Consider the following 26,468-nt stretch of genomic DNA (forward strand, 5'->3'; position numbering starts at 1 on the left):
TACATTTTAGTTGAACAAAAGTACGTTGGTGCTCTAGAAACATGCTCATTTTAGCTTTTCTCTCTTACAGGGATCTTACCTGTAATACTTGTTGGAGATCGCAGCTTTTTGAAAGCTTGCTTATTTTTAAGGCTTATTTTATTTTTTCACAGTTATAGGAAATGACTTTTCATGTTATAGTCTGCTCTGCACTCTTTTTTAGTCTTCATAGGTAGAAGCCTTATTTCCTTGCCCTGAGCAAATGATTATGAAATTATTTGTATGAGGAATAGACTCTTTTCTACATATGTGTGGTTACATGAAATGCCTATTTTTGGTGATATGTTGTGATATGTGATCTTGAGATGGCTATTTTTTTTCAAGTTTTATTGAGAGATGATTGACTTATAACCTTGTATAAGTTTAAGGGATAAACATAATGATTTATCAGTATATTGTGAAATGATTACCACAGTAAGTTTAGTTGTTATAAATGGCTGTTTTTATAGGTAAAAATGGTTGGATATTGGCAGTTTCATATGGTTCAACCTAATGTGTACATGTTAGTATTTGCCATTTTAAATAGGTTTTACTTAGGTAAATTCATAAACTATTTAATGAATATGGAGAATCTCTGGACTTGAAGAAGTTTCATCTGCTGTTAAAACCCATATTGCTAACTGAGGGCTAACTCTGTCCTCTTATCTTTGCCTGCCACTCACGTGTTCCCCAGGTCCTGGCTGCAGTGCTGTGTGCAGAGGAGACTAAGGCACTTTCTGCTCGGAGGAATGTGGCTCAGACTGAGGAATTGTGCCTGCCCTGGGTGGGGGGGGATGGGAGTAGCTGTCTGAGGGTAGCCTGTTCCTGACTTTGCTAAAGAGTGGGAAAAATCTGGAAATAGATGATGCTTCTGAAATCACCTCCTCTAAGAGACTAGTTGAGTTAGGTTTTAAGCATGAAAACCATTGGTGGTGACAGTTTGCTAATATAAATGAGGCACCGACAGATGAAAATGGTTAAATAAACAATGCTTGAAAGCGAGACTAACTTGAATAAAGCTTTTTATGGCCTGACACATGAGCTGAAGTTTTTCTTAGGTTTTATATCTTAGATGTAGTGTGTCAAATAGGCCAATAGAGTAAAGAGATTCTACTTTGGGTTTCAACTGTCCGTTTTTTATAGAAAAGTGGAAGACAGAATGGACAAATTGAAAACACATTTTGTTATTCTTACTATAATATGGCAAATGGTTGGTTTGGAAGATGATTTTTGTGATACAAAGTATATACCAAAGGACAGAATTTTTGCCATATTACTTAGTTTGTAGAAAAGTTACATTAGGTATTGTGGGACTAAATATTTTCTGTAGAATGGATCTAGATCACTGGTTTTTAACTATGAATCTTTTGAGCAAATGAAATATTATGAGGCGATATTAACAAATCCAGGAAGAGCAGAGTGGCCTTGCTTAAATTGAGGGATGAAGGGGTGTCCAGAAACATATTTATTCTCTACCCTTCCTCAAATGACTCCAGAGCTGGCTGAAATTTGAACCTTTGGGGATTTACGGGGTACAGTGTAAAGAATCACTATCTTATGTCCTCATTTGATATATACAAAGGGCATAGTTGCAGGTGAATCTTCTGGTATACTTATCCACACAGTATGTGATAAATCACTGTCAAACTCACACACATAGCCATGTTACAGTGAGGACACACTCCTTCCAGTTCACTGATGTTCTTCTGGGCTATTTTGTTCTCATCAAAAAAAGGACAAACTGTTACTACTTTTCCCCCATCAACATTTTCTTGTACATTTCCTGTGTGCTCCATCTCATTTTTGTTATTTTTTCAGCATATCAACTGAATCTTTTGAAATATTCCAGTGTCTTACAGTGGCCTGTGAATCTTTATTAAGTTTGCTTTTTGAAAATTTCTATGACTTGGATTCAGAAGTAAGACTAACAAATAACGTAATCTCTAAAATACTATTTTCCTGCTATAATAATACTCAAAGTAATAGTGGTTACTATTTTACACTTTTGCATCCATTATCTTATCAAGTATTATTTTATAAAAATAGGATCAGGGAAAGGTCTTACTGTCAGCTAGCAAGTAAATCTTATTACACACTTGCATTGTGATATTAATTGTGTGTATGTTATCAAGTGAGACTGCAGAAGTGTCTTTAAGGTATAAAATGATCTGAAAATGAACTCACTCTAATATGTTAAACATATCCTAGTAAGGAAAATTGATATATCTTACTAGTTTTTCTTGCACAGAGTATTTCTTTAGTCAGAAACACTAATATTTACCAAGCATTTATTGTGGCGGGCTTTGTGCCAAGAGCTTCACCTGCATTATTCCATTTAGTCCTTGCAAAAACACTAAGAGACAGATGCTTTTTTCCCCCCACTCTATAGACCAGGAAACCAAGGATTAGAGAATTAAAAAAATTTACCCAAGGTCACAAAGCCTGGTTAGTGGTAGAATTGGGACCTGAGCTGAGGGCAGTCTGTCTCAGCATCTCATGCTTTCAACCACTATTGATCAAGGGAAGTGTTTTGTTTGTTTGTTTGTTTGTTTTAAATTCCCTGACTCTCTCTGTGTCTCTGTTTACTCATCTATAAAATGAAGGTAGTAACAGTACCTTTCTACAGGATTGTGGTGGAGGTTAAAGGAGTAGGTATCCATGCAACAGTGAGAATGGTTTTTGACAGGTTTCATGCTTAAAACCTAATTCAACTAGTCTCTTAGAGGAGGTGATTTCAGAAGCATCATCTGTTTCCAGATTTTCCCCACTCTTTAGCAAAGTCCGGAACAGGCTACCCTCAGACAGCTACTCCCATCCCTCCCCAGGGCAGCCACGATTCCTCAGTCTGAGCCACATTCCTCCGAGCAGAAAGTGCCTTAGTCTCCTCTGTACACAGCACTCCAGCCAGGACCCAGGGAACATGTGAGTGTACTAGTGTACGTGTATTTGTGTACTAGTACTAGTGTACTAGTGTACTAGTAGTTACTAGTACTAATAGGTACTCGAAAATGTTAGTGACTTTTCTTTGACGATTAAAGAAAGCTTAATTGGCAAGGTAGGATAATAGAGGAGTCTAAGATCTTTCATTTCATGGAAATATTTATTTTTTTCAGTTATAAAGCTGTTGTACTAGCAGCAAATCATTTCGGACGGTTTTTTACTGGTCAGATCACAGCTGCTGGAAAAGTTCCTCCAGCTAAGGTAGGAAAAACTTTGCATATTTCTTTATAATATGAATGGATGAAAAGTGAGAGTAGGTGTAGTACTAAATAGTACTAAACTATAATTGTTTTAAAAGTTTTGTTCCATGTTGACTTCACACTAATAACCCTGTGGCACCTACGGACATTTCTGGAAATGCTAGTGTTTTTCCATTTTTGACTTGCTAACTTGAATTCTTGGAGGTGTTTTGGGTAACTCGTTCTGTGTAGCATGTTTATTAGTTTATTACTGATTTTTTTAAAAAAAGCTTCAGGATACCATTCAGTAAGTTCTCGATTTCACAATGTTGTGACACTTGGTTCATAGGAAAGATTGTCTTAGTTCAGCAAATTCTCGATTTTCCAGCTGTTACATTTCACTCACAGAAAAGATTGTCTTAGTTTTTTCCCTTATCTTCAAAAATGGGTTAAGAGGAGGGGGGAGGGAAGGGAGGTGGTGTCATCCCGGTCCTTGGCAGAGAGAAGGGGTGTGATTTCTTTAATCTAGATTGAAAGCCGAGAGGGGCCGTTGATGAGCTGTGGGGATGGCTGGGTGGAAGAGAGATTGCTTCGAAACCCTTCAGCCCTGCATCCACGAAATGACGGTGGAAGCACATTGTCTGGGTAGAGGAAATAGGACTGAAGAGGATGTCTGTCGGCACAGGTTTCCTTGGTGCTTCCTGCTCTTAAGTACTTTATTATACAAACTGAGAACTCATACGAGATAAATCTCCCAGAAAAAAAATGAAAGGGAAAAAAAAAAGATATGGCAGCTTTGAGGAATCTGGTGGTATATTGCCTTAAAAAAAGGCCAGGTGAGGAAAATGGCAAGTGGTTTAAATGGAGGCCAGAATACACAGCAAGGAAATTTAGCAAAAATAACAGGGATGTGACATATGATGGGTTTACATTGGGGGGGGTAGTTTATTTATTTATTTATTTAAATAATCTCTACACCCAGTGGGGCTCGAACTCATGACCCCAAGACCAAGAGTCACATGTTCTTCTGACTGAGCCAGCCAGGTGCCCCTGAAGGGATTCCATTTGATTTCTTTGTCAGGATCTTAAGAGTAGGTCTGGCACTCATGGCAGCCAGCAGTTCAAGGTTGTTTTTAAACTGGCTGAATGCTTTGATGCACAAACCTGTTACTCAGTTTTGGTTAGACTCTTTCCTGAGGAATGTGGAAACTAAGAGGAAAGCTGGGAATATATAAGAGATTAAAATGTGAAACAGAAGACGAGAGGCTTAAAGGAAGGAGAATCAATCAGCTTTTAGAAGGTAGAATAGAGACTGTCTTTACTGAGAATTTAAACCACAGGTTAAGGGACTGTGGTCATCCGTCAGAAATAGTTTTTTGGTATTGAAGAATTAGACACTAGGGGGGCATTGATATCAAGGTAGATTGAATAACTTTTTATTTGGGTTTCCTATAAATACGGAGGGTTCTTCCTTGTCTAGAATGAGCTCACGAGCCTCGTTTGATGGCTTATGATAGGTCAGGCACTATTCTGGAAGCTGCGGAATGAACAAGGCAAACGAGATCCCTGCCACATGAAACCTACACTCTAGTAGGGGCCACAGTGAGGCGATAAATCAAACAAGTGTATGAGATAATCTTAAACATGAAAGGACCAGGACGGTGTGATAGTAAGTTGTGGGGGCCAGCTGCTTTCACTAGGACTGTGGGAAGGCTCCTTTGACACTTGAGCTGAGACCTAAAGGATGGTGAGAAACGAACCAGGTGTTCAGCACAGCACCTATGAAGCCCTGAGATGAAACAGAGAAGGATAAAGAAGGCTATTGGTTTTGAGTGCAGTGAACAAGGTGGGAAGTGATGTGAGTTGGTGGAAAGGTAGGTTGGAGCTGGATGATGTTGGGCTTCTCTTGTCAGGGTTGTTCAGATTCTCTTACAGCTGATGGAAATGTCTAATTCAGGGTCATTTTGGAAAAACTCACTTTTGCTTCTGTGTCTCTACTGTCCCATAGAACACTTCACTTCTGACACTTCTGGTCACCCAATGTGTGGGGCTTTCTCTACACTGAGCAACTATGTGACACCAGCAGTGTGTCCCACAACTTATTTCTAATACCATCTCCTTGGGGGTAGTGTGCGATCCACAGGTAGAGGGCTCAGTCCCCCAAGGCTGCCCTCACCCCCCTTCCCATGCCATTCGCCAAGTCCAGGTTGTTACAGGCAGACGGACTGTAAATCATTCAGAGGTTTCCACAATCCTTTCCCTGGGTTTAGTTAATTTGCTAGAACGGCTCACAGAACTCAGGAAATTTATAGAAGGTTATGATAACGGGTACAGATGAACTTCCAGATGGAAGAGATGCCTGAGGCAAGGGAGGTGGGAAGGGGCGTGGAGCTTCCGTGCCCTCCGTGGACGCTCCTATCTCTTGCACTTCCCTGTATTCACCCAGAAGTTCTTCAAACCCTGTACTTTTGGGATTTTTAAAGGAGACTTCATCATGTGGGCATAATTGATCATTAACTCCTTGGACCCTTCTCCTCTCTCTGGAGAATGGGAGGTGGGGCTGAAAATTCTCAGCAGCTGTCAGCGGCCATCCAGGAGCCCACCAAGAGTCAGCTTGTTAGAACAGAAGATCCTGCTATCACCCTCGAAATTCCAAGGGATTTAGGAACTCTGTGTCATGAACTGGGGTCACAGACGAGTTATTAGAGCAAAAAATGTTCCCAGTGCTTTTCTGGTTTTGGAAATTATAAGGGTTCTAGGAGTTCTGTGTCAGGAATTAGGGACAGAGGCATATATATATATATATATATATATATATATATAATTATCTCATGAGAATTAAAAAATAATCGTATGGAAGTTCTTTGGGAGAATGGTTAGTAGGGGGGAGAGGGAAGGCAAGATCTGTATGGAATTGACGGTGGAAGTTGTGCCCTGGGAGGCAGTGGCAAGAGCAATGTGTAGAAGGGGATGGATTGGGAGATCTTTGGGAGTTGACACCAAGAGTACTTTCTAGTGGACTGGAGGTGGAAACGTGCAAAGGGAAGCCTCAAGATGACCTTCCTGTTTTGGCTTGAACAGTTGTGCGCACAATTAGCGCTCTTAACTGAGCTGGCAGGCTGAGAGGAGGAACACGTTAAGTGATTGGAAATGAAGAATATCCCTTTTTTAAAAGATCTTATTTATTTATTTAGAATGTGAGTGAGGGGAAGGACAGAGGGAGAGAGTCTCAAGCAGACTCCATGCTGAGTGTGGAGCCCGACATAGGACTTGATGATCTCACGATGCTGAGATCAAGACCGGAGCCAAAATCAAGAATTGGGACACTTAACTGACTGAGCCACCCAGGCACCCTGGAGATAAAGAATGTTCCTAAAGGTCATTTCTTTCCCATGGCCTTCCCTGTTTCCCGAGTATATGTCTGTGGTCTGTGAGTCAGCAGTCAAAGCTTTAGATTCCATCATTTAATATAACTGCCATCTGGGTAGGGGTGTTTTGACTGCTCTGTTGCACAAACCAAATGGCTTGCTCAGGGTCACCCAGGACTAGTTGGTAGTTGAGTCAGGATTTGAGTGTGCCCCTTAATCTCTGTGTCTTTTTCTTCACCTGGTGCTGCAGAAAAAATAAATTCCTGTTGTGAGATCTACACAGCTTTATTATTGTGCAATTACGGCTTTTAAATTATGGGTTTTTTTTGTTTGTTTGTTTTTGTGTGTGTGTGTGTGTGTGTGTGTGTGTGTGTGATTTCTTGATTCAGGATAGCTTGGTCTAGTCCTGTGATTTTTAGATATTTTATTTTTATTTCACATATTCTTTTTTTGTTAGTTTTTTTTTAAAAAAGGATGTTATTTATTTATTTGAGAGAGAGAGAGCGAGAGAGCAAGAGAGCAAGAGAGAGAACAGGAGCAGGGCCAGAGAGGCAGAGGAAGAGGGAGAAGCAGACTCCCTGCTGAGCAGGGAACGGACTTGGGCCTTGATCCCAGGCCTGAGCTGAAGGCAGGTGCTTCACCTGAAGCATCCCTTAGTTCACATTGTCATAGTGTGAAGTGGGGTGGGTGCCTTGGAGCCCAGAGCCTCCTTGGTCTCTCTTTGTCTCCTTTTCTGTGGAGTAACCCCCCAAACCCTAAACCATCACCATCAAGATGAATTCACAGGATTTCTAAAACACTTGCTTAGGGGGGCCCTGGAGCATGGGTTGACTAGGCTTCTTAAAGAGGCAGAAGGACATAGGGACATGATGGGTAGGTGGGAATTTATAAAGCTGCACTGTTTCTGTGTCTGTGGGTGGCTTTTTTTTTTTTTTTTTTTTAAACACAACCACAAGGAGTTGCCTCAGTTGACTGGGGAGTATAATAGAACTTTTTTTCTGGAAGGCCCATTCCAGACTAGAGACAACACTACTCTTATTGTGTTTCTTAGAAGGCAGGGGCGACTCTTGTTTCTCAGGAATTCTTTGGTTTTCTTGGCTCTGATCCTTCCATGGCTAGGGAGAGTCATTGTGTTGCCGTGGTATGGTTCATTCATAATGGTTCAGAATTACGTAGTTCGTCACTTGCTGTTCTTTCAGAAGCATTTGAGCTCCAAATACAGGGCAGAGTAGCTATTTCACCAAAGTTGTACCCATCTTTGAAACTTATTTTGACATCTTATGAACATAGAAAAACCTTCACATTTGAGAGGGGAGAGGTAGCTAGAATGCTACGCTGGGAATTTGTTTCAGTACACATAGCTTTTATACACTAGGAAAGACTTAGTAATCTTTAATGTGTGTACTGTTCATCAGACTGTACGTGGCTTCCACTTGGAGAGGCTGGTTGTCTATTTTCAGTGAAGGTTGTGGGCCTTTGCCAGCAGGTGAGGTGGTCCTTTGATGAATTTGTGAAAACAGTGGTGGTTCCTTTAAAGAGTTGTCTGTCCACTCAGTGTATTAACTGAGGGCTATTCACCACCAGCACACCTGGTATGTTACTGAATTAACTGTGTAGTGCCCTAGCCGCTGACAGTTATTAGCTGGTGGTTTTTCACAATCAGTTGATAATGAACTTTATTTAAAATATACCATTCTGCCCTTTCCCATAGATTCTGATTGTTGGTGGTGGTGTTGCTGGGCTGGCTTCTGCAGGTGCGGCGAAGTCGATGGGTGCAATTGTTCGAGGATTTGACACCAGGTATGTGCCTTCCTAGTGATTGCTGCTAAGGCAAAAGCATTTTGTTTCAGGTGGGTATTATGCTTTCCTTAGGATTTATAAATGGCAGTTGCACATTGAGAACTGCTTTATAAGCTCTTTCCACTTAAAACTATTTTTGCTTCTTCAATGTTAACTCGAAGTGGAAAAATATTATCTAGTGGGAAAAAAAAAAAAATGGAAGGGCCCAGACTTAGTACTGAAGAAATCATTTAAAAAGCAGAGGAATTGGGGGCGCCTGGATGGCTCAGTCGTTCAGTGTCTGCCTTTGGCTCGGGTCATGGTCCCAGAGTCCTGGGATCGAGCCTGGTATCAGGCTCACTGCTTGATGGGAGCCCTGCTTCTTCCTCTCCCTCTCCCCCTGCTTGTGTTCCCTTTCTTGCTGTGCCTTTCTCTGTCAAGTAAGTAAAAGTCTTAAAAAAAAAAAAAGCAGAGGACTTGAAAAGAAAAGACTTGCATTCAGTTTTGTTTCTTTCTGTGGATTAGCAGTGGGACTAGAGTTAATCCTATCCTGAGTTTGTGATATGTTGCTCTACCATGTCCTCTTTCTGTTCAGGATGCATTTACAAATCAGGCAGGACGTGACCACCACATCTGTGAGTTTGAAGAAAAAAAGTAGTAGAGGAGATATTTTGGGGGCACTGGGTTGGCTCAGCAGTAGAGCATGTGACTTGATCTTGGCCTCATGAGTTTGAGCTCCATGTTGGGCATAGAGTTTAGTTTAAAAAAAGTCAGCATTAGAGACATTTTGGAGAACAGACAGGTGGCAGAGAGGTAAGGGGTATACTCTGCCTTGAATGGTTGGAAGCAGATAGAGGTGATTGGGCAATAGTAGAGCCTCTAGGGGAGAGTCGCCAGTTAGGTTCACAGTGTACTTTAAAGCAGGTATATCAACATTATCTATAATTCTTTAAAGAAAATTTTGATTAAAATTGTTCTTCATTTTAGAAGATACTAGATACTGGATTTTATTAAATGTTTATTGAGAGTGGCTTTCATTTATGTGTATGAATACTATTTCAAGGTTGAAGCATAAGGTGATTATCAGTTGAGATTGGTAAAGGAATAATACCATGGCTAATCTTGAAAATAGAATGATCAAAATTTTCCAAAAAATTTGCAATATTCAAAGTTGGAAAGAGTGTGCATTTCTGGAGTAAGGAATGTTCCATAGAACATGGTTGTCAGGGCTTACCTGGAGTTTAGAGAAGTGATATACTGATGGAAAGCTATCCTGCTCACATGAGAAAAGGCATTTTTGAAGTAACCAGGTTGCAAGACAAGGATAACCAGAGTCAAGCCTGTCATTAGTGATGTCTTTTAATTTTTAATTTTGCTGATGTGAAGTCTTTGAAGACAGCCAAACCCAGAGGGAGGAGGTTGTGCAAATTTTCATTGTAGTGACAGTAAGCAGCATTAAAGTGGAAATGTGTATTTTTGGCTTAGAGAGGTTTTGAAACTTGATGTTGGGACAGCTACTGAGAATTTATTAGGTATTTTGATGTCATTGGTTTAGATTGTATTCAGAGCTGATAGCTTGAGGGTGGCTGTTGCTTAACTCCATTTACCGCTCATTAGGATAGTTCAAGTACACAACGAAGAAAGATGTGCCTAAACTGATATAATGCTTTTCTAAGAATTATAGCTCATTAATCACTATTTTGAGACTGGAGATTGGTATCATATATAAATGTGAAATCCAAATGTATTAGAAAACACACGATTACAAATTCTTGTTGGAAGACTGAATAATATATATTTTCAGATAAACATCCTAAAACCTTAAGGACAACTCATTGCTCAGTGATATTAAAGGGGTGTGATTTAAAATTTTTTTCAAACAATAACTAGGAGATTCCCCTCGTAACTATAGTGAGCATCCTACTGAATGCCTACATTGAGAAGTTTAGAAAACAATAGCTTTACTTTTTTATATTTCTGTTTGTGTGTGTGTGTGTATATATGTGTGTGTTTCAGTAAAGTTTTATTTACAAAAACAATTGGCAGGGGCGCCTGGGTGGCTCAGGGGTTAAAGCCTCTGCCTTTGGCTCAGGTCATGATCTCAGGGTCCTGGGATCGAACCCCACATTGGGCTCTCTGCTTAGCAGGGAGCCTGCCCCCCCGCCCCCCGCCGCCCGCCACCCACCTCTCTGCCTACTTGTGATCTCTCTCTCTCAAATAAATAAATAAAATCTTAAAAACAAAAAGAAAAAACAATTGGCAGGTCAGGAGTTGTAGTTTTTGGACACCTGTTCTAATGCTTACTCTCTCAGGCGTTGTGCTATATGCTTTATTTTGTTCTTTACAGATCTCTATGATGTAGAGATAAATAGCCCTGCTTTACATATTATAAAGAGATATAATCAATTATATAACATTCAGTTTTATTTCGTATCATAAACATAATACATGCTTATTTCCCCAATTCAGAAAAATATAAAATAATACAAAAAGTGAAAATAGCCTATTCCCTGCAAAGAACTATTAACATCTTTGTATATGTTCCCTTTTCTACATGTTAATTTAAAATATAATTTTACTGATAGTACTAGTTAACTGGCTTAACAGTAGATCATGAAGATATTTACTTACCTACAAATATATTTAATGGCTGCATAGGATTCCACTGTGTGGAATTACAGTGACCTACTTAATTAGTCCCCTTTAAATGGACATTTTTACTATGTATAAACAATACTGCATGTATTTTCTGTGTCAGAACATATGTATTTCGAGAGATTTCATTATTTCCTTAGGGTAAATTCCTAGAAGAGGAATTTTGGGGTCAAAAATATTCATGTCTTACATTTTGATATATTATAATAGTTTTAAATGATAATTATTTTGAAGGCAGAGATTCCAAAATAGGAGATGCCTGGGTGGCTCAGTCAGTTATTCCCTGGGTCTTGGGATCGAGTCCTGCGTCTTGCTTTTCCCTCTGCCTGCTGCTCCCCCTCCTCACGTGAACGCTCTTTCTCTGACAAATAAATAAAAAAATCTTAAAAAATTATAAAAAAGCATTTATGGTTCTGATTATGCATGTACATTTTTGAAAAATACAGAGAAACCATAAGGAAGAAAAGAAAAATGCCTTTTGTAATTCTCCCAGCTAGATAATTGCTAATGATTTTTAGGGCATCATTTCTTACAGATATTTATGTAGATACCTTTTGATCAAAATTGTGATCACTTACACATATATGTCATTTTATATTTATCTTATTTCATTAAAAATAGTAGACATTTCTAAAACTTGGTAAACAGTAGTATACCCTCGGCTGTAAGGAATAGAAAACAACTCAAACTGGCTTAAACTCTGAGAAAATGTATTAGCTCTCCTAAATGAAAATTCATGGGAAGGGCTCCATTTTTCACACTCGTGTCAGCAGCGCATTGGTGCCTTCCAGGACCAAGTTCTTTTTGTCCTTTCTGTTGTCTTCAGCTTTGGCTCAGGTTGGCTTTTGCAGGCAATCTGGGCTTGAAGTTTCCTTGTTCAAGCCAGCAGAAAGGTGAAGACCTCTTGCTCAATCATGTCCTACTCACTGGGTCTGTTCTTTCTGACCCCAGTGGTTGCTGGGGACTGGGAGGCTCAGACCACAGTTTCCCCAAGTTCCCTGGTGGCCAGAATTACCCACAGCTCTTGCTAAAAATAAGCTTCTGGCCTCTCTGAGGGAGATTGTAATTCAGTGGGTCTGGGAAGGGGCCTACGAATTTGAAGTTTTAGCAAGCCCCTGAAATAATCATTGTCATCAGGGATGTTTGGGACTCACTATAGGGGGATGGGTGTTGACAAGTCAAACACACCATCCGGCGTGACTGAGATCTTTGCTGGCTCTGGTTTTCCAACCAGTACATGGTGCATGGCTAGTGTTTATTTATTTATTTATTTATATTTTTATTTTTAAGATCTCCTGTTCACTTGCGAGAGAGAGAGAGAGAGAGAGAGAGAGCGAGCCTACAAGTAGGGGGAGGGCAGAGGGAGAGGGAGAAACAGACGCTCGGCTGAGCAGGAAACCTGATGTGGGGCTCAATCTGAGGACCTGGAGACATGACCTGAGCCACCCCACTGCCCCTAGTGTTTATTTATTTTTAAACTGAATGTATTTTTATGTAGTTTAAATGTATTGGCTCTTTATACCTCTTATAGGTTGTTTTTTTCAAGCACAGTTTAATGAGGACTAGGGACAAAAAATAACTTTGTTAAAATACTTCTAAGAGTCATTCATGAGAGAGAGGTCACCCTAATTCAGAACATTTATAAACGAAGACCTCAACTTGAGTGATTTGAATGAAGTCAAATCTTAATGTAGGTCAGAGTTCACATCATTATTGATAGTGGGGCCCCAAGAATCAGAAGTGATTGTTGGAGTTATCAGTAGTGAAATTCCTTTTGTGACTGAAGTAAGTAGAAGTTGGAATTCCCTATAGTTTTAATTTTTCCAGGAAAAATTAATTTTTGTAGAAGTGGCACATACTTTTGGAAATAACTGAGATAGCCCAGTCAGAGATATCAAAAGAAAATGTCCAATTTTGCATATATACAGTTTGCTTTTCTTAAAACTCAACACGCAAAAAACAAACAATCCAATTAGAAAATGGACAGAAGACATGAATAGACATTTTCCCAAAGAAGACCTACAGATGGCCAGTAGACACATGAGAGGATGCTCAACATCACTGATCATCAGGGAAATACAAAGCAAAACTGCAATGAGAGATCACCTCACACGTGTCAGAATGGCTTAAATGAACAACACAAGAAACATCATGTGTTGGTGAGGATGTGGAGAAAGAGGAACCCCCCTCACTGTTGGTGGGAATGCAAACGGGTACAGCCACTCTGGAAAACAGTATGGAGGTTCCTCAGAAGTTTGAAAATAGAACTACCCTACAATCTGGCAATTGCACTACTGAGTATTTAGCCAGAGAATACAAAAATACTAGTTTTTTTTTTCAAAATTACTAATTCAAAGTGATACATGCACCCCAATGTTTATAGCAACATAGTAATAGCCAAATTATGAAAGCAGCCCAAGCGCCCAATGACTAATGAATGGATAAGAAAGATGTGGTATACACATACACTCTCTCTCTCTCTCTCACACTCACACACACAATGGAATTTTGTTCAGCCATAAAAAGCAATAAAGTATTGCCATTTGCAGTGACATGGATAGAGCTAGAGAGCCTAATGCTAAGTGAAATAAGTCAGAGAAAGACAAAAAACAATGATTTCACTCATATGTGGAATTTAAGGAACAAAACAAACAAACAAAAGCAAAAAAAAAAGAGGCAAACCAAGTAACAGACTATTCACTGTAGAGAGCAAACTGGTTACCGGAGGGGAGGTAGGTGGGGGAATGGGTGAAACAGGTGGTGGGGATTAAGGCGTGCACCTGTTGTGATGGGCACTGGGTGATGTATGGAAGTGTTGCCTTACTATATTGTACATCTGAAACTAATATTACACTGTATGTTAACTAACTGGAATTTAAATAAGTAAAAACTTAAAAGAAAAACCTCAAACCCCCCCCCCCCCCAAATGTGTAGGTCAAAGCTGATCTTGATTTCTGTTAAGGGCTTGAAATAACCACCGCTTTCCCTTCAATAATCACCAGAGCTGCAGCTTTGGAGCAGTTCAAGTCTCTTGGTGCTGAGCCCTTGGAGGTGGACTTGAAGGAATCTGGGGAGGGACAAGGAGGATACGCGAAAGAGATGTCCAAAGAGTTCATCGAAGCTGAAATGAAACTCTTTGCCCAACAGTGCAAGGAGGTGGACATTCTCATCAGCACAGCGCTGATTCCAGGTACGTCCTTAAGCTCACGCTTATCAGCAGAGCACTTTGACTAGTGGTATTTCAAAAGGACGGTGAAAGCTGTTTAACATTGGAATTTCTTTAAGTAAAGATTGATTTACTTTCTAGAAAATGAGAAAGCACATGAAAGCCAGAATGGACGAAAATTGCCTGGATAAAGAGGATCATTAATAGTGGCATCCATTTTATTTTCTATATATTTTTATGTAACTGTGTTCATAGTCATATTCTATATATCGTATTATATTTGTAAGCGATTTCGTTTGTTGATACCCTTGATGAATTGGTTTTTTAATTTATTTCTGTTCCCTTTGTTAAGATACTACATTCTTATTGTAGGACATCCAGACAGTACTGAAAAATATGAAGAAAAAAGTACAGACCAGAAGTTGCAGCAGAGATGACCATTATTAATATTTTAACCATTTCTCCATACACTAGAGAGAGAGAGAAGGGGACTTGGTGTGTGTGTGCATGTTTTTGGGAATTCTGGTATATGTTTTTTACTAAAGGATGTGACACTTTATCACTTTTAAAATCATTTCCTTTGGCATGTTTGGTCTTTGCAACCAAATTGCAAGCTCTTTGATGGCAGGAATTACTTTCCAATCCTTTACCACATCCTCTTTAAAGAATATTTTTCTCTCAGTAGATGATTGATTAGACCTTACTGGTTTAGTAAGCAGTTATTAATCAGGAAACAGTAGCTTGATCTAGCAAGATTTCAGCTTTGAAGAAATGCTCTACCCCTCCTCTTCTCCCTTTCCTTGCTATGACCACCGTGCTAACTCTACTATTTTCCTTTCTGAAAGGAAGTGGGCCAGATAATGAGAGCTTAGAGGGTTAATGGTTACTTGTGTTAGAATCTTCTAAAGGAGGCTTGCTTTCTGTAGGGGACAGTGGAAAATTAGAAGTTGCTTTGTCATGAGGTCATGGGAGAGGAGAAGTTCTCTTCTGGCATCTTCCCACAACCCCCCAGCTGAATAATGTGTATGCAAGGGCAAGAACTTGAGTGACACCACATCTGTGAGCCTCTAGGGGAAAATGTGTCCCCCAAGCTCTTCTTTCTGTCCTCTGTTTACCCAGAGGATATCAGATAGGCGAGCTGGTCTCTCCAGACACCCACAGCCCACCCGAGCTGGCCAGGGGAAGCAGATGGCATGGGCTAGTGACACAGGGTTAACCCATAGAAGAATCTGTGAGTCTAGAAATGAGGTGGGTTGGTTACTGGAGGTGGATGCAGATCAGGCCAGCCAGGGGCTCATGGCAGTATTGGTGAAGTCAGCTGACTCATGAACAAGCAGTGGCAGGAGAGTGCTGAAGGATTTTGTCCTTTCCTTTTGTGGTAGTGGCTTGTGGCCCAGCTATTGCACAGGAGGGATGTTGAAGGAGGGTTGGGGTGGTCTTTGCTGTAGTCCCCATCTGACCTTTGGAAGTTAGCTGCATGTTCGGGAGAGGTTATGAGCTGAATAGGTACAACAAGTGGCCAGTAGAGGGTGCTAAAACATTTCCTCTTGGAGTACATGATTTCGGACAGGAAGCTGGTTTTAGTCAAGTCATGCTCTTTTTGGACATCAGATAATTTGGACATAGTATATAGAATTATTATTGGGGATAAAGCCTAAAGTAAGCAATACAACTCAAGACTTCTTGTATAAAACACATACTCTTTTTAGGGCCTACTCCCTCTAATAATACTTATTTTTTAAATAAGGACTTTATAGTAAGTATACTTTAGTAAAAGATCAAATTGTGTAATAGTCTTAAAGAGGATTTGTTAAAGACATTTTGTTAATCTGTTCCACTGAGCCTCTACTGTCTTCTGTCCTTTCTGAAACAGTGATCTGTTCAGAGCATGTTCAAGTTAGATGAAGTGGCTGACCAGAGGACTAGTCTTCTGTTACCTTTTTTTCCCTTTTTAAAAAGATTTTATTTATTTATTTGACTCAGAGAGAGAGAGATCACAAGCAGGCAGAGAGGCAGGCAGAGGGGGAGGGGGAAAACAGGCCCCCTGCTGAGCAGAGAACTTGATTCGGGGCTTGATCCCAGGACCCTGAGATCATAACCTGAGCAGAGGCAGAGGCTTAACCCACTGAGCCACGCAAGTCTCCCTACATTTTTTTTTTTTTTGAAAGCCAAAATAAAAGAGAAAAGTTGGTGGGAATATTATGAGGAAGAAGATGATTTTTCTAAAGATCTTTCTTATCCTGAGACCCGAAAGCGTGAGCATTTCAACGAAAAGATGAAAAGACTTTTTAAAAGCAGAAATACCCTTTGAAAAACTGTCCTTGGCATTGTACCTTGACTGGTTTATGTCCTGGGTCTCTGCATGGATCACCTGATGTGTGTCGAGGTCCTGAAAGACTTCTCGGAACACAAGCTATTCTCAAGTTTCCTTGAGTGGATCCAAAGGGGATTAAGTCAAACGTCAGAAGTTGGCCAAGCTCACTTGCTTGGACACAGGTGCTTGGAAGGCTGCACACAGGACTGGATTTGGATAAGGACACTCAGAGGGGGGCATGGGCAGTTAGCTAGCTTCGGGTAGCAACCTTACGGAGCTGGCAAATTTTTGATCCTCCAAGGTACACTCAGTCTTCGGGCTTGAAAGAACAATTACATTGTTTTTGTGTAGATTGTATGTGGAATGAAATATCTCTGGAGGTTGCTAATTATTATGCTGCCATTTTGTACCACATACTTGTGCCATCATCTGGACTCCCTAGATTGGGGTGGGTGAAGGGTTAAAGGCTCTAGTGTCACTTAATGTAGGTAGCTTCAGGACAGGGCTGACAGTCCCGTTTTGTGGTGCTCTGCACACACGGGAAGACTACCCAACTTCCCTGTCTGGCTCTTTGTCCTTTGGGGCTACTATTAAAAAATAAGTCCCTCTGGCCATGTTCAGGTTGTGTTCATAATCTTTTTTGCTAAACTTTTTGAGACTCGAGATTTTTCAGCATCTGTCTTGTTGTGGGTGCCATCTTGAGGTCTTCGTTGTTATATCTCTTATTTTTCGGTGCTGTCCAAGGAATGAGAGAAAGAACACTCTCTTGGCTCAACTTTTGGATCAGAATGCTGCAAAGGCTAACTTAAGACTGGGAACCTAGCTTTTTAAAATTTTCCAAAACCAGAATACTTGCCACATTTGTAATTTGAGGTGGTTAGCTAGGTCTCTCAGGAGCTAGAACTGGGAAGTAGTAGGAGGTCTGTCTAGGAGTTAGAAAGTGTTTATTGGGCAGAAAGGAAGATATTCATTGTGTGATTATAAATTATAATTTCATAGGTCACATAAGCTGGGACATCTTTTTAGGCACAATATAGATTATGATGCTTTTTATCTATACTAGGTAAGGTCTGTAGAATATACCCTATACAGGATACTTGTGATCATTCTACATGACTCTGGAGAAATGGGAGGGGCTGTTTTCCCCGACATGTAAAGGCTATTTGCGTAGGACAGCAAACTGGAGATATTTTGCCATTGCCTCAAAAATCAGCATTAGTTCTTCATCTGACATTACTTGTCTTTTTGAAATCTATCTATCCCGATGAGTAGAAATACGGCACACAAGAATAGTTTTTCACAGTAATGTTCAAAGTTATGTTCAGGCAAGAGAATAATTGATACAGTGATATACTCTCCCATTTGTGAAAACCACCAAGATAATATTGTTTTCATGCCTCTACGGAGTTTTGGCCCAAAGTCCATGTTTATTGTTTAGAGAGACTGGTCTTTTCCTTCTCTGTAAGCAAGAGGATCTCACAGTACAAAACTATAGAGATCAGTCATTTCTAACTTTCTTTTCTAATTATTTATTGTGTTTTACTGACTGATCTAATTCATGGGTCTTCCTTCCCTCCCTTAAATTTATCATATGGCTGTATGGAATTTTGTAATATTACTTCTACGAATTTTCATTTGTTTTGAGAGTTTTGAAGGACGGAGAGAAAGACTTAAGTGTTGCAATATCAAGGGTTGGTAACCACAGGCTGTCTACACACCTCTTGGTAGCTTTCAGCACAAACAGGGCAACTTGTCATCAGGAGGAAGATGCCAAGATGGGGAGTGTTCATTACCATTTATCAGTCGTGACTTCTGAGAGTGTGTTTGAGCACACTTAGTGAGTTATTGGGCCAAATTTAACAAATGGTCTGCTAGGAAAATTTATGGCATAGAATTATACTCTGGTTTGGTCTGTTATTTCTCCAAAAGTGTGTTGCAAGATTGGAAGCATTGTGTTCCCATCCCTGGCAGTCCCTGAGTTGAAAAGGATTGGGAGGCCGAGGCCATCTCTGGGGAAGAACCCCGGATGGAGTTACTGCGAGCAGCTAGTGTGGCCCTCCACATGCATTTCAGTATTTTCCTTCTTTCCACTCTCCCTATACTTTCTTGTGCCTCCGTGTTGGAGTGATCTGGCTGTTCTAAGAAAGCAAGGCAAAAGCTCAGACATTATGGAAATTTACTCCTTGCTCAGTTAACAGGAATGGGCGGTTGACACACTGGTGGGCAACTCTCCTTCACGTGGTTGTCTGGAGATTCAGGTAGGACAGTGTAGCTGTCGTCATCATTATGAGGCTCTGAAGGGCACTCTAGGCACGGTTTCTCTTCCAGTCATCTGGAAGGAATGGGGACATAGAAGAATGTGCATAGGATGCCTAGAAATGCCACTTATGGCTCCTGCTCACGTTTCTTCGGAAGACTTAGTCATACGGCCAACCCTAACTGTTAAGAGAAGCTGGGAATTGTTGCTTTGCTGTATGTGCAGGAATAACAGAACATTGTATTAGTCTGCTAATTAGTTAGCTAAGTAGTAGCTAATTTTGCTAAGAAAGTCCCAGTTTTAACAAGGTGTTTATTTTCTCACAGTCTGGAGGTTGGCAGTCCTAGGTCAAGGCATAGGCAGGTCTGGTTTCTTCTGAGTCCTCTCTGGCTTGTAGATGGTTCTGTTCTTGCTGTGTCCTCACATGGTCTTGGCCTCTTTTTGTATCCACATTTTCTCTTATTTTAAGGATATCCATCAGACTGGACTAGGGCCCAGCCTAATTGCTTCATTTTAACTTAATCATCTCTCTCAAGGCCTTTGCTCCAAATACAGTCCTATTTTAAGGTACTAGGGGTTAGGGCTCCAACATAGGAATTTTCTGGGGACACAATTCAGCCCAAAACAAACATGGATTTTGGTGAGCAGCTAATAGCTTTTTCCTTTTTCTCACTTTGTAGTTTTATCTCATGTTTAATGTATTCACAGGGGATCAGATCTTGGATTTAGAGCCCAATAGAGTAGATTCAGATGCTAGGTCCACTGCCTGATAGCTGGCTGATGTGTCTCTCTGAACCTCCAAGTCTTCATCTCTGAAAATGGGGTAAAATTTTTATCCCGTAGAACTCTTTCATGAGTAGATGAAGAAAACAATCCCATGTAGGGCCTGGCATAGAGAGCATTAGCATTGTTCTCTTTTCTGCCATTGGTGATGCCTGGTTTTACAAATGGTACTCAGGACTGAAAACTTACCTCTTTTTTTCTTTTTTTGAGATTTTATTTATTTATTTATTTGAGAGGGGGGAGAGAGAGAGAGAGAGAGAGAGAACGAGCCTGTGCACGCCTGCATAAGCTGGGGGCGGGGCAAAGGAAGAGGGAATGAGACTATCAAGCAGACTCCTCACTGGGTGCAGAGCCCAACTTGAGGCTCTGTCTCATGACCCTGAGATCATGACCTGAACCATAATCAAGATTCATACCTAACCAGCTGAGCCACCCAGGCACCCCTTGACTTTTTTAATAGGAAGTCCAGACAGTCTCAAGGACTCTGTGGAATGCCTAAGACATTCCCTGAAAAACTGCATTTTCCAAAGATATGCATTTCATTAAGGCTCTTTTGTCAGGTAATCTCATCCTGACCTAAGTTGAATAACATTGGAAATAAGCAGTATTATTTCTATTTAAAAAAAAAATCTTTTTAATGATTTTATAAAACTAGTAAAATCAGAATGTGTCATATATATTCATTGCTTCAGTTTTTAAGGCATTTTGGTAGCAAAGGTACATCTAAGCATGTGTTGGAGGGAACACAAAGAATGTTGTAATTTATACAAGAATAGAGATGTTACACATTTAAGAATGTATACCTGATATGTTTCTGGGGTGCCTGGGTGATGCAGTTGGTTGAGCATCTGCCTTCGGCTCAGGTCATGATCCCGGGGTCCTGGGATCGAGTGCCCCATCAGGCTCCTTGCTCAGTGGGGAGCCTGCTTCTCCGTCTGCCTGCTGCTCCCCCTGCTTGTGCTCTCTCTCTCTGACAAATAAATAAATACAATCTTAAAAAAAAAGAACATTATACTTTCACGCTACAATTTAAATATGGTAGACTGTTTTTTTAAGAATTCCTACTGCTTATGGAGCCATGGTAAAATCTTGACAAATTTTGATTTTTATTTGTACAGAATTTTGCAGCTATAAGAGGTGGATTATTAAGATAATCCTTAAAAAATTTTTTATGAATGTGTCCTTTAATAATTAGGTAAAAAAGCTTGTTTTTAGCTTTTTTTCATTAAATAAATCTTTCGGGATTTCTCTAATTTGCTAAAATATGCTGTTGACTAATCACATTTCGTAAGTATTACATTTAGAAATATCTCACGGCATTCAATTTGTAAAAGCCAAGGTTTAGCTGGCCTGGCTTTCTCTCTGTTTCTTATACAAATAATTAATTGTGCAGAGAAAACTGGTCTCTACTTTTATGAATAGAACTCACATGTTAAATACTCTGCTTGGCTCTTTAAGCTTGGGTTAGAATCTCTGTTTGCCAACACAGCTGTCTAAAGCTTAGCCAGTGATAACATAGAAGGAGGGGTTGAATCAGTATGTTGCTCCATGCACCATGAGGCTGGCTAAATCCACCCAAGTAGATGAAAGACCCATGGATCACATACTCTGCAGTTTCTTGCCATTTCTGGTCAATTACATAATCAATTATCTGTTTTTCTCATAGGTATACCTAAGTGTATAAAAACCCTTTTGTCCTTCTCTGTAGGCATTTTTATAGCTTAAAAGCCAAAGCTTTCACCCCCATTTGTGATTTTGAAATTCCAGAAGAGCCTTTGTTATGTATTGATTATGATGACTTTGGCTGTCAGAAGCAGAAATTCCTGCACATTCTGCCTTAAACAGAAAGGATATTTCTTGGGTTAGGTATGCAGAGGAAGTCCAGGCAGAAGTGTGGGTAGGTGTGCTGAAATCAGGGGTCTTTCACTGTGCTCCTGTGTTCTCTTGTCTTGCCCTGCTCGGTGAGTTGGCCCTGTCCTCAGTGCTGGAAGGCAGCAGCGGGTTGAGCCCTCTGGCGTGCCCAACACAATGCCCACAGGACAAGACAGGTCAGTTCCGCTGGTTCCCTCTTGAAGAGGAAGGAAACTTCTTTTTCAGAAGCCCTGAGCAAACCTTCCCGTCTTCTTATTGGCCTTCATTGCGTTAGTGTTGATCTCTGAGCCAGTTCACGGAGACAAGGCAATGAGAAACCCCTTGGCTTACATCTGGATTTCTGAACTGGTCACTAATAAGGTGATGAGATTACCCTTAGGGCAACCAGCCTGCATCTGGAGTGGTTTCTGGGGTCAAGGTCCTACACTGTGTGGAGAAAATGGAAATCAGAGTAGTGACCAGAGGACAAACAAAGTGGGTGCTGGGTAAACAACAGCACTCAGTGCAAAATTATGTACTATTAATAATGACATTTCTTCATGTATAGATGCTGTAGTTCAGAATGTTTTTACATGCTGTACTTGCCATTGAATCAATGTATAGTATTACATTACATTAAAAATTCTCCTGGTCTTGGTAGTGCTTGTTCATGAGATATTTCTTTTGGTTTGGATAAATATATTCTGTAATTTATAATTTTAATGTCTTTGCTACTATATCGTTAAATATACTATGGCCTTGTTGAAGCAGAAAGTGTTTCTTGAGCTTGTCTAATTGGATGCCTTATAGGTCAGGAAGTCAGGAATTTCCCCGATCCAATTACATACTATTGAATAATTTCAGTAAATAATGCTAAAACTTCATTAGAATCGTTACAGAATTTTGTGGTAAATCCATTTCATCTTGGTGTCTTTTTTTTTTTTTTTAGATTTTATTTATTTATTTGAGAGAGAGAGAGGGAGAGCGAGCAAGAGAGAGCATAGGTGGGGGGGAGGGGCAGAGGCAGAGGGAGAAGCAGACTGCTCCCTGAGCAGGGCTCCTGACCAGAGCGGATGGCAGATGATGAACCAACTGAGCCACCCAGGCTCCCCTTGGTGTCTTGTCCTTAATATTTTTAGTGGTTTCCTCTTAATTTGTTTGTTTGTTTGTTTGTTTGATGTGATTAAAGTTGTCTGTGAGGGCTTGATTCTTTTCCCGGTAGAGTCTGAGAATTTATTGATTTCAGATGATCATATTAAGCCTGGTTTATTCAGTGAGGTATAATATATTGAAACTTTCTGGTAACTCTTTACTCATTGGTATTCAGTTTAAGCTAAATCCCTCTTCTGAATATCATCTTGCAGAGAGGGCAATGATATATTTTTTTGCTATATAGCCCTGGTTGTTACAGCTATTTTTATTTCTTTCTTTCTTTTTCCTTTTAAGTAAACTCTATACCCATGTGGGGCTTGAACTCATGACCCTGAGATGGAACTAAGAGTCACATGCTCTTCCAACGAAGCCCACCAGGTGCCTCTAAAGCTGTTTTCAGAAATGAGTAATTTTTTCTAGAAATTTCTTTTTTTTTTTCCAAAGATTTTTAAATTTATTTGGGGAGCAGGGGAGAGAGAGAGTGAGCAGGAAGGGGAAGGGAAGAGGAAGAGGGAGAGAGCAAATCTCAAGCAGGCTCATCTCTGGGCATGGAGCTGGATGCAGGGCTCAGTCTCACAACGCTGAGATCATGACCCAAACTGAAACCAAGAGTTGGATGCGAAACTGACTCAGCCAGCCAGGCACCTCTGGAAGTTTCTAACTTTAATACTTTTAAAACTTCATCTTAGCGTTCACTTAATGAGAAGATACATAGTGTGAAAAGAATTCTATGAATTCTTAAACTGTGACTTCAGTCATGTTTAGGAATGTATGTGTGTGGATCACAGCCGTACATCCACACAGCTAGAAATGGTGCACAGGTGAGGCACTTTTTCAGCCTGGAGCCAATTCTGATGCACACAGAGATCCAAGGATACTCACCCATATCTGTGCCATCCCCACTCACCCTGAATAATGGCCAACCAATTAGGAAGCTATGAAAATTTTTAGATGACTGCTTTAAATACCTCAACTGTTTTAGATAATGTAACTGTTCACTAAGCTTTGAATGTAGCTTCTTTCAGTCCTAAAATATTAGTCTTCAGAGTTACAGGGAAAATTTACCTTCCCTATCCAGCCTGAACGTGGTAGGCACTAAATAGTAGTTGAGTGAATGGAAAAATGAATATTTGAATGATGACTGTGACGGCACGATGTCCTACCGTTGCCTTGGCTAAGACATGGAGACAAACATCCCCCACTGGGAGAGAACAGAATAATCTTACCATGAATGTGATGTCCAAGAACCAGGAGGAACCAAGAAATATTTCATGAAGTTGGACATCAGGTCAGATCTCTTAGCCACAGTTTGCATTGTGCCAGGAAGTACATAAAAAAAAAGTTCTCTTTGTTGATTTTTTTCTGTCATATTTTCTGTTGTCGTTGTTTTCAGTGGAGGTGGTTTGAGGAAATGTAACAATTTTGGTCTATTTGTGTAGCTGTTTTGCAGATAAAATTATAAAATTAACAGAAATGACAAAGGGGAAAGCCCAGTGGTGCCTGCTTAACAAAACAAAACAAAACAAAACAAAACACCTCTTACTGCCTTTTAAGAAGATTAACTCCTCTTCTTTTCTTTTTTTTTGTAGGATTTTATTTACTTTAGAGAGAGAGCAAGCAAGGGAGAGCGTGAGCATGGTGGCAGGGAGGGCAGAAGGAGAAGCAGACTCCTCCCCACTGAGTGGGGAGCTGATGCAGGGCTTGATCTCAGGACCCCAGGATCATGATCTGAGATGAAGCCATATGCTTAACTGACTGAGCCATCCAGGCTTCCCTTTATTTATTTTTAGTTAAAAAAAATTTTTTTTTTAAAAATTTTCAGTGTTCCAAGATTCATTGTTTATGCACCACACGCAGTGCTCCGTGCAATATGTGCCTTCCTTACTACCCACCACCAGGCTCACCCAACATCCCCTGCAAAACCCTCAGTTTGTTCCTCAGAGTCCATAGTCTCTCATGGTTTATCTCCCCCTCTGATTTCCCCCAATTCACTTTTCCTTTCCTTGTCCTAATGTCCTCCATGTTCTTCTTTATGCTCCACAAGTAAGTGAAACATATGATAATTGACTGTCTCTGCTTGACTTATTTCACTCAGCATAATCTCTTCCACTCCCATCCATGTTGATACAAAAGTTGGATATTCATCCTTTCTGATGGAGGCATAATATTCCATTGTATATATGGACCATATCTTCTTTATCCATTTGTCTGTTGAAGGGCATCTTGGCTCTTTCCACAGTTTGGCGACTGTGGCCATTGCTGCTATGAACACTGGGGTACAGTTGGCCTTTCTTTGCACTACATCTGTATCTTTGGGATAAATACCTGTAGTGCAATTGCAGGGTCATAGGGAAGCTCTATTTTTAGTTTCTTAAGGAATCTCCACACTGTTTTCCAAAGTGGCTGCACCAACTTGCATTCCCACCAACAGTGTAAGAGGGTTCCCCTTTCTCCACATCCTCTCCAACACTTGTTATTTACTATCTTGTTAATTTTGGTCATTCTAACTGGTATAAGGTGGTATCTCAATGAGGTTTTGATTTGAATCTCCCTAATGGCTAATGATGATGAATATTTTTTCATGTGTTTGTTAGCCATTTGCATTTCTTCTTTGGAGAATGTCTGTTCATGTCTTCTGCCCATTTTTTGATGTGATTATCTGTTTTTTGAGTTTTGAGTTTGAGGAATTCTTTATAGATCTTGGATATCAGCTCTTTGTCTGTAGTGTCATTTGTGAATATCTTCTCCCATTCCGTGGGTTGCCTCTTTGTTTTGTTGACGGATTCCTTTTCTGTGCAGAAACTTTTGATCTTGATAAAGTTCCAAAAGTTCATTTTCACTTTTGTTTTCTTTGCCTTTGGAGACGTGTCTTGAAAGAGGTTGCTGTGGCCAGTGTTGAATAGGTTCATTTGCTGTGTAGCTTCATTGCCTGTGTTCTCCTCTAGGATTCTGATAAATTCCTGTCTCACATTTCGAGTTTATCTTTGTGTGTGGTGTAAGAGAATGGTCGAGTTTCATTCTTCTACACATAGCTGTCCAATTTTCCCAGCACCATTTATTGAAGAGACTGTCTTTTTTCCACTTTGTTGAAGATTATTTGACCACAGAGTTGCAGGTCTATATCTGGGCTCTCTACTCTGTTCCACTGGTCTCTGTCTGTTTTTGTGCCAGTACCATGCTGTCTTGGTGATCACAGCTTTGTAGTAAAGCTTGAAATCAGGCAATGTGATGCCCCAGTTTTGTTTTACTTTTTCAACATTTCCTTAGCAATTTGGGGTCTTTTCTGGTTCTATAAAAATTTTAGGATTTCTTGTTCTAGCACTTTGAAAAATGCCAGGCTCCCCTTTAATTAACTCTTCTGACTTCTGCAGTTATGTCTTGAAACACTTGATATGATCATTTGATTTTTTATTCTTATATCCAGAATCTATACCAGACTGTCTCTAGGGCATATGGGACATCTCTTTATATTTGAAGGATTTGAATTAAACAATTGGATATAGTATTCTCTGTGTTTTATATTATAAAAACCTTCCTGTTTGCTACCCATCCTTATTTAGGTCTCTGTCTCACTCTGTAAGTGTTTTAGAAGCACTTTGAAAGGCTGTCCTAACTGTGTAGCTTCATTTGCTGTAGCAATATTCAACTGGTAAGTAAATAGATTGGTCTAATGGCATTTTTAAGTTGTTTTAACTCTTCTGGTACAATTCTCTCTCTCTCTTTTTTTAAAGATTTTATTTACTTATTTAAAGATTTGATTATTTACTTATTTAAAGAGAGAGAGCATGACTGCACAAGTTGGGGGAGGACCAGGGGGAGAGGGACGGGCAAACCCCAGGATGACTGTGGAGCCCAACTTGTGGCTCAGTCCCACAACCCTGAGATCATGACCTGAGCCAAAACCAAGAATCAGATACTTCAATCCGCTGAGCCACCCAGGTATCCC

The 26,468-nt window shown here is 40.2% G+C and overlaps 1 protein-coding gene across 7 annotated transcripts in view; it reads left to right on the forward strand.

The window, feature by feature from the left end:
• The window catches only part of NNT (nicotinamide nucleotide transhydrogenase), a 95,205-nt gene that overhangs the window by 16,023 nt on the left and 52,714 nt on the right, over positions 1-26,468 (forward strand). For all 7 annotated transcript variants that reach the window (XM_045079538.1, XM_004737919.3, XM_004737916.3 and 4 more), the window contains exons 5-7: positions 3,132-3,219; positions 8,277-8,365; positions 14,002-14,189. In XM_045079538.1, the coding sequence (XP_044935473.1) occupies positions 3,132-3,219; positions 8,277-8,365; positions 14,002-14,189 (365 nt within the window). The remainder of the gene's footprint in view (positions 1-3,131; positions 3,220-8,276; positions 8,366-14,001; positions 14,190-26,468) is intronic.

This window comes from Mustela putorius, unplaced genomic scaffold (genome assembly GCF_011764305.1).
Source record: "Mustela putorius furo isolate JIRA1106 unplaced genomic scaffold, ASM1176430v1.1 tig00000407_pilon_pilon_pilon, whole genome shotgun sequence".
In the NCBI taxonomy this organism is placed as follows: domain Eukaryota; kingdom Metazoa; phylum Chordata; class Mammalia; order Carnivora; family Mustelidae; genus Mustela; species Mustela putorius.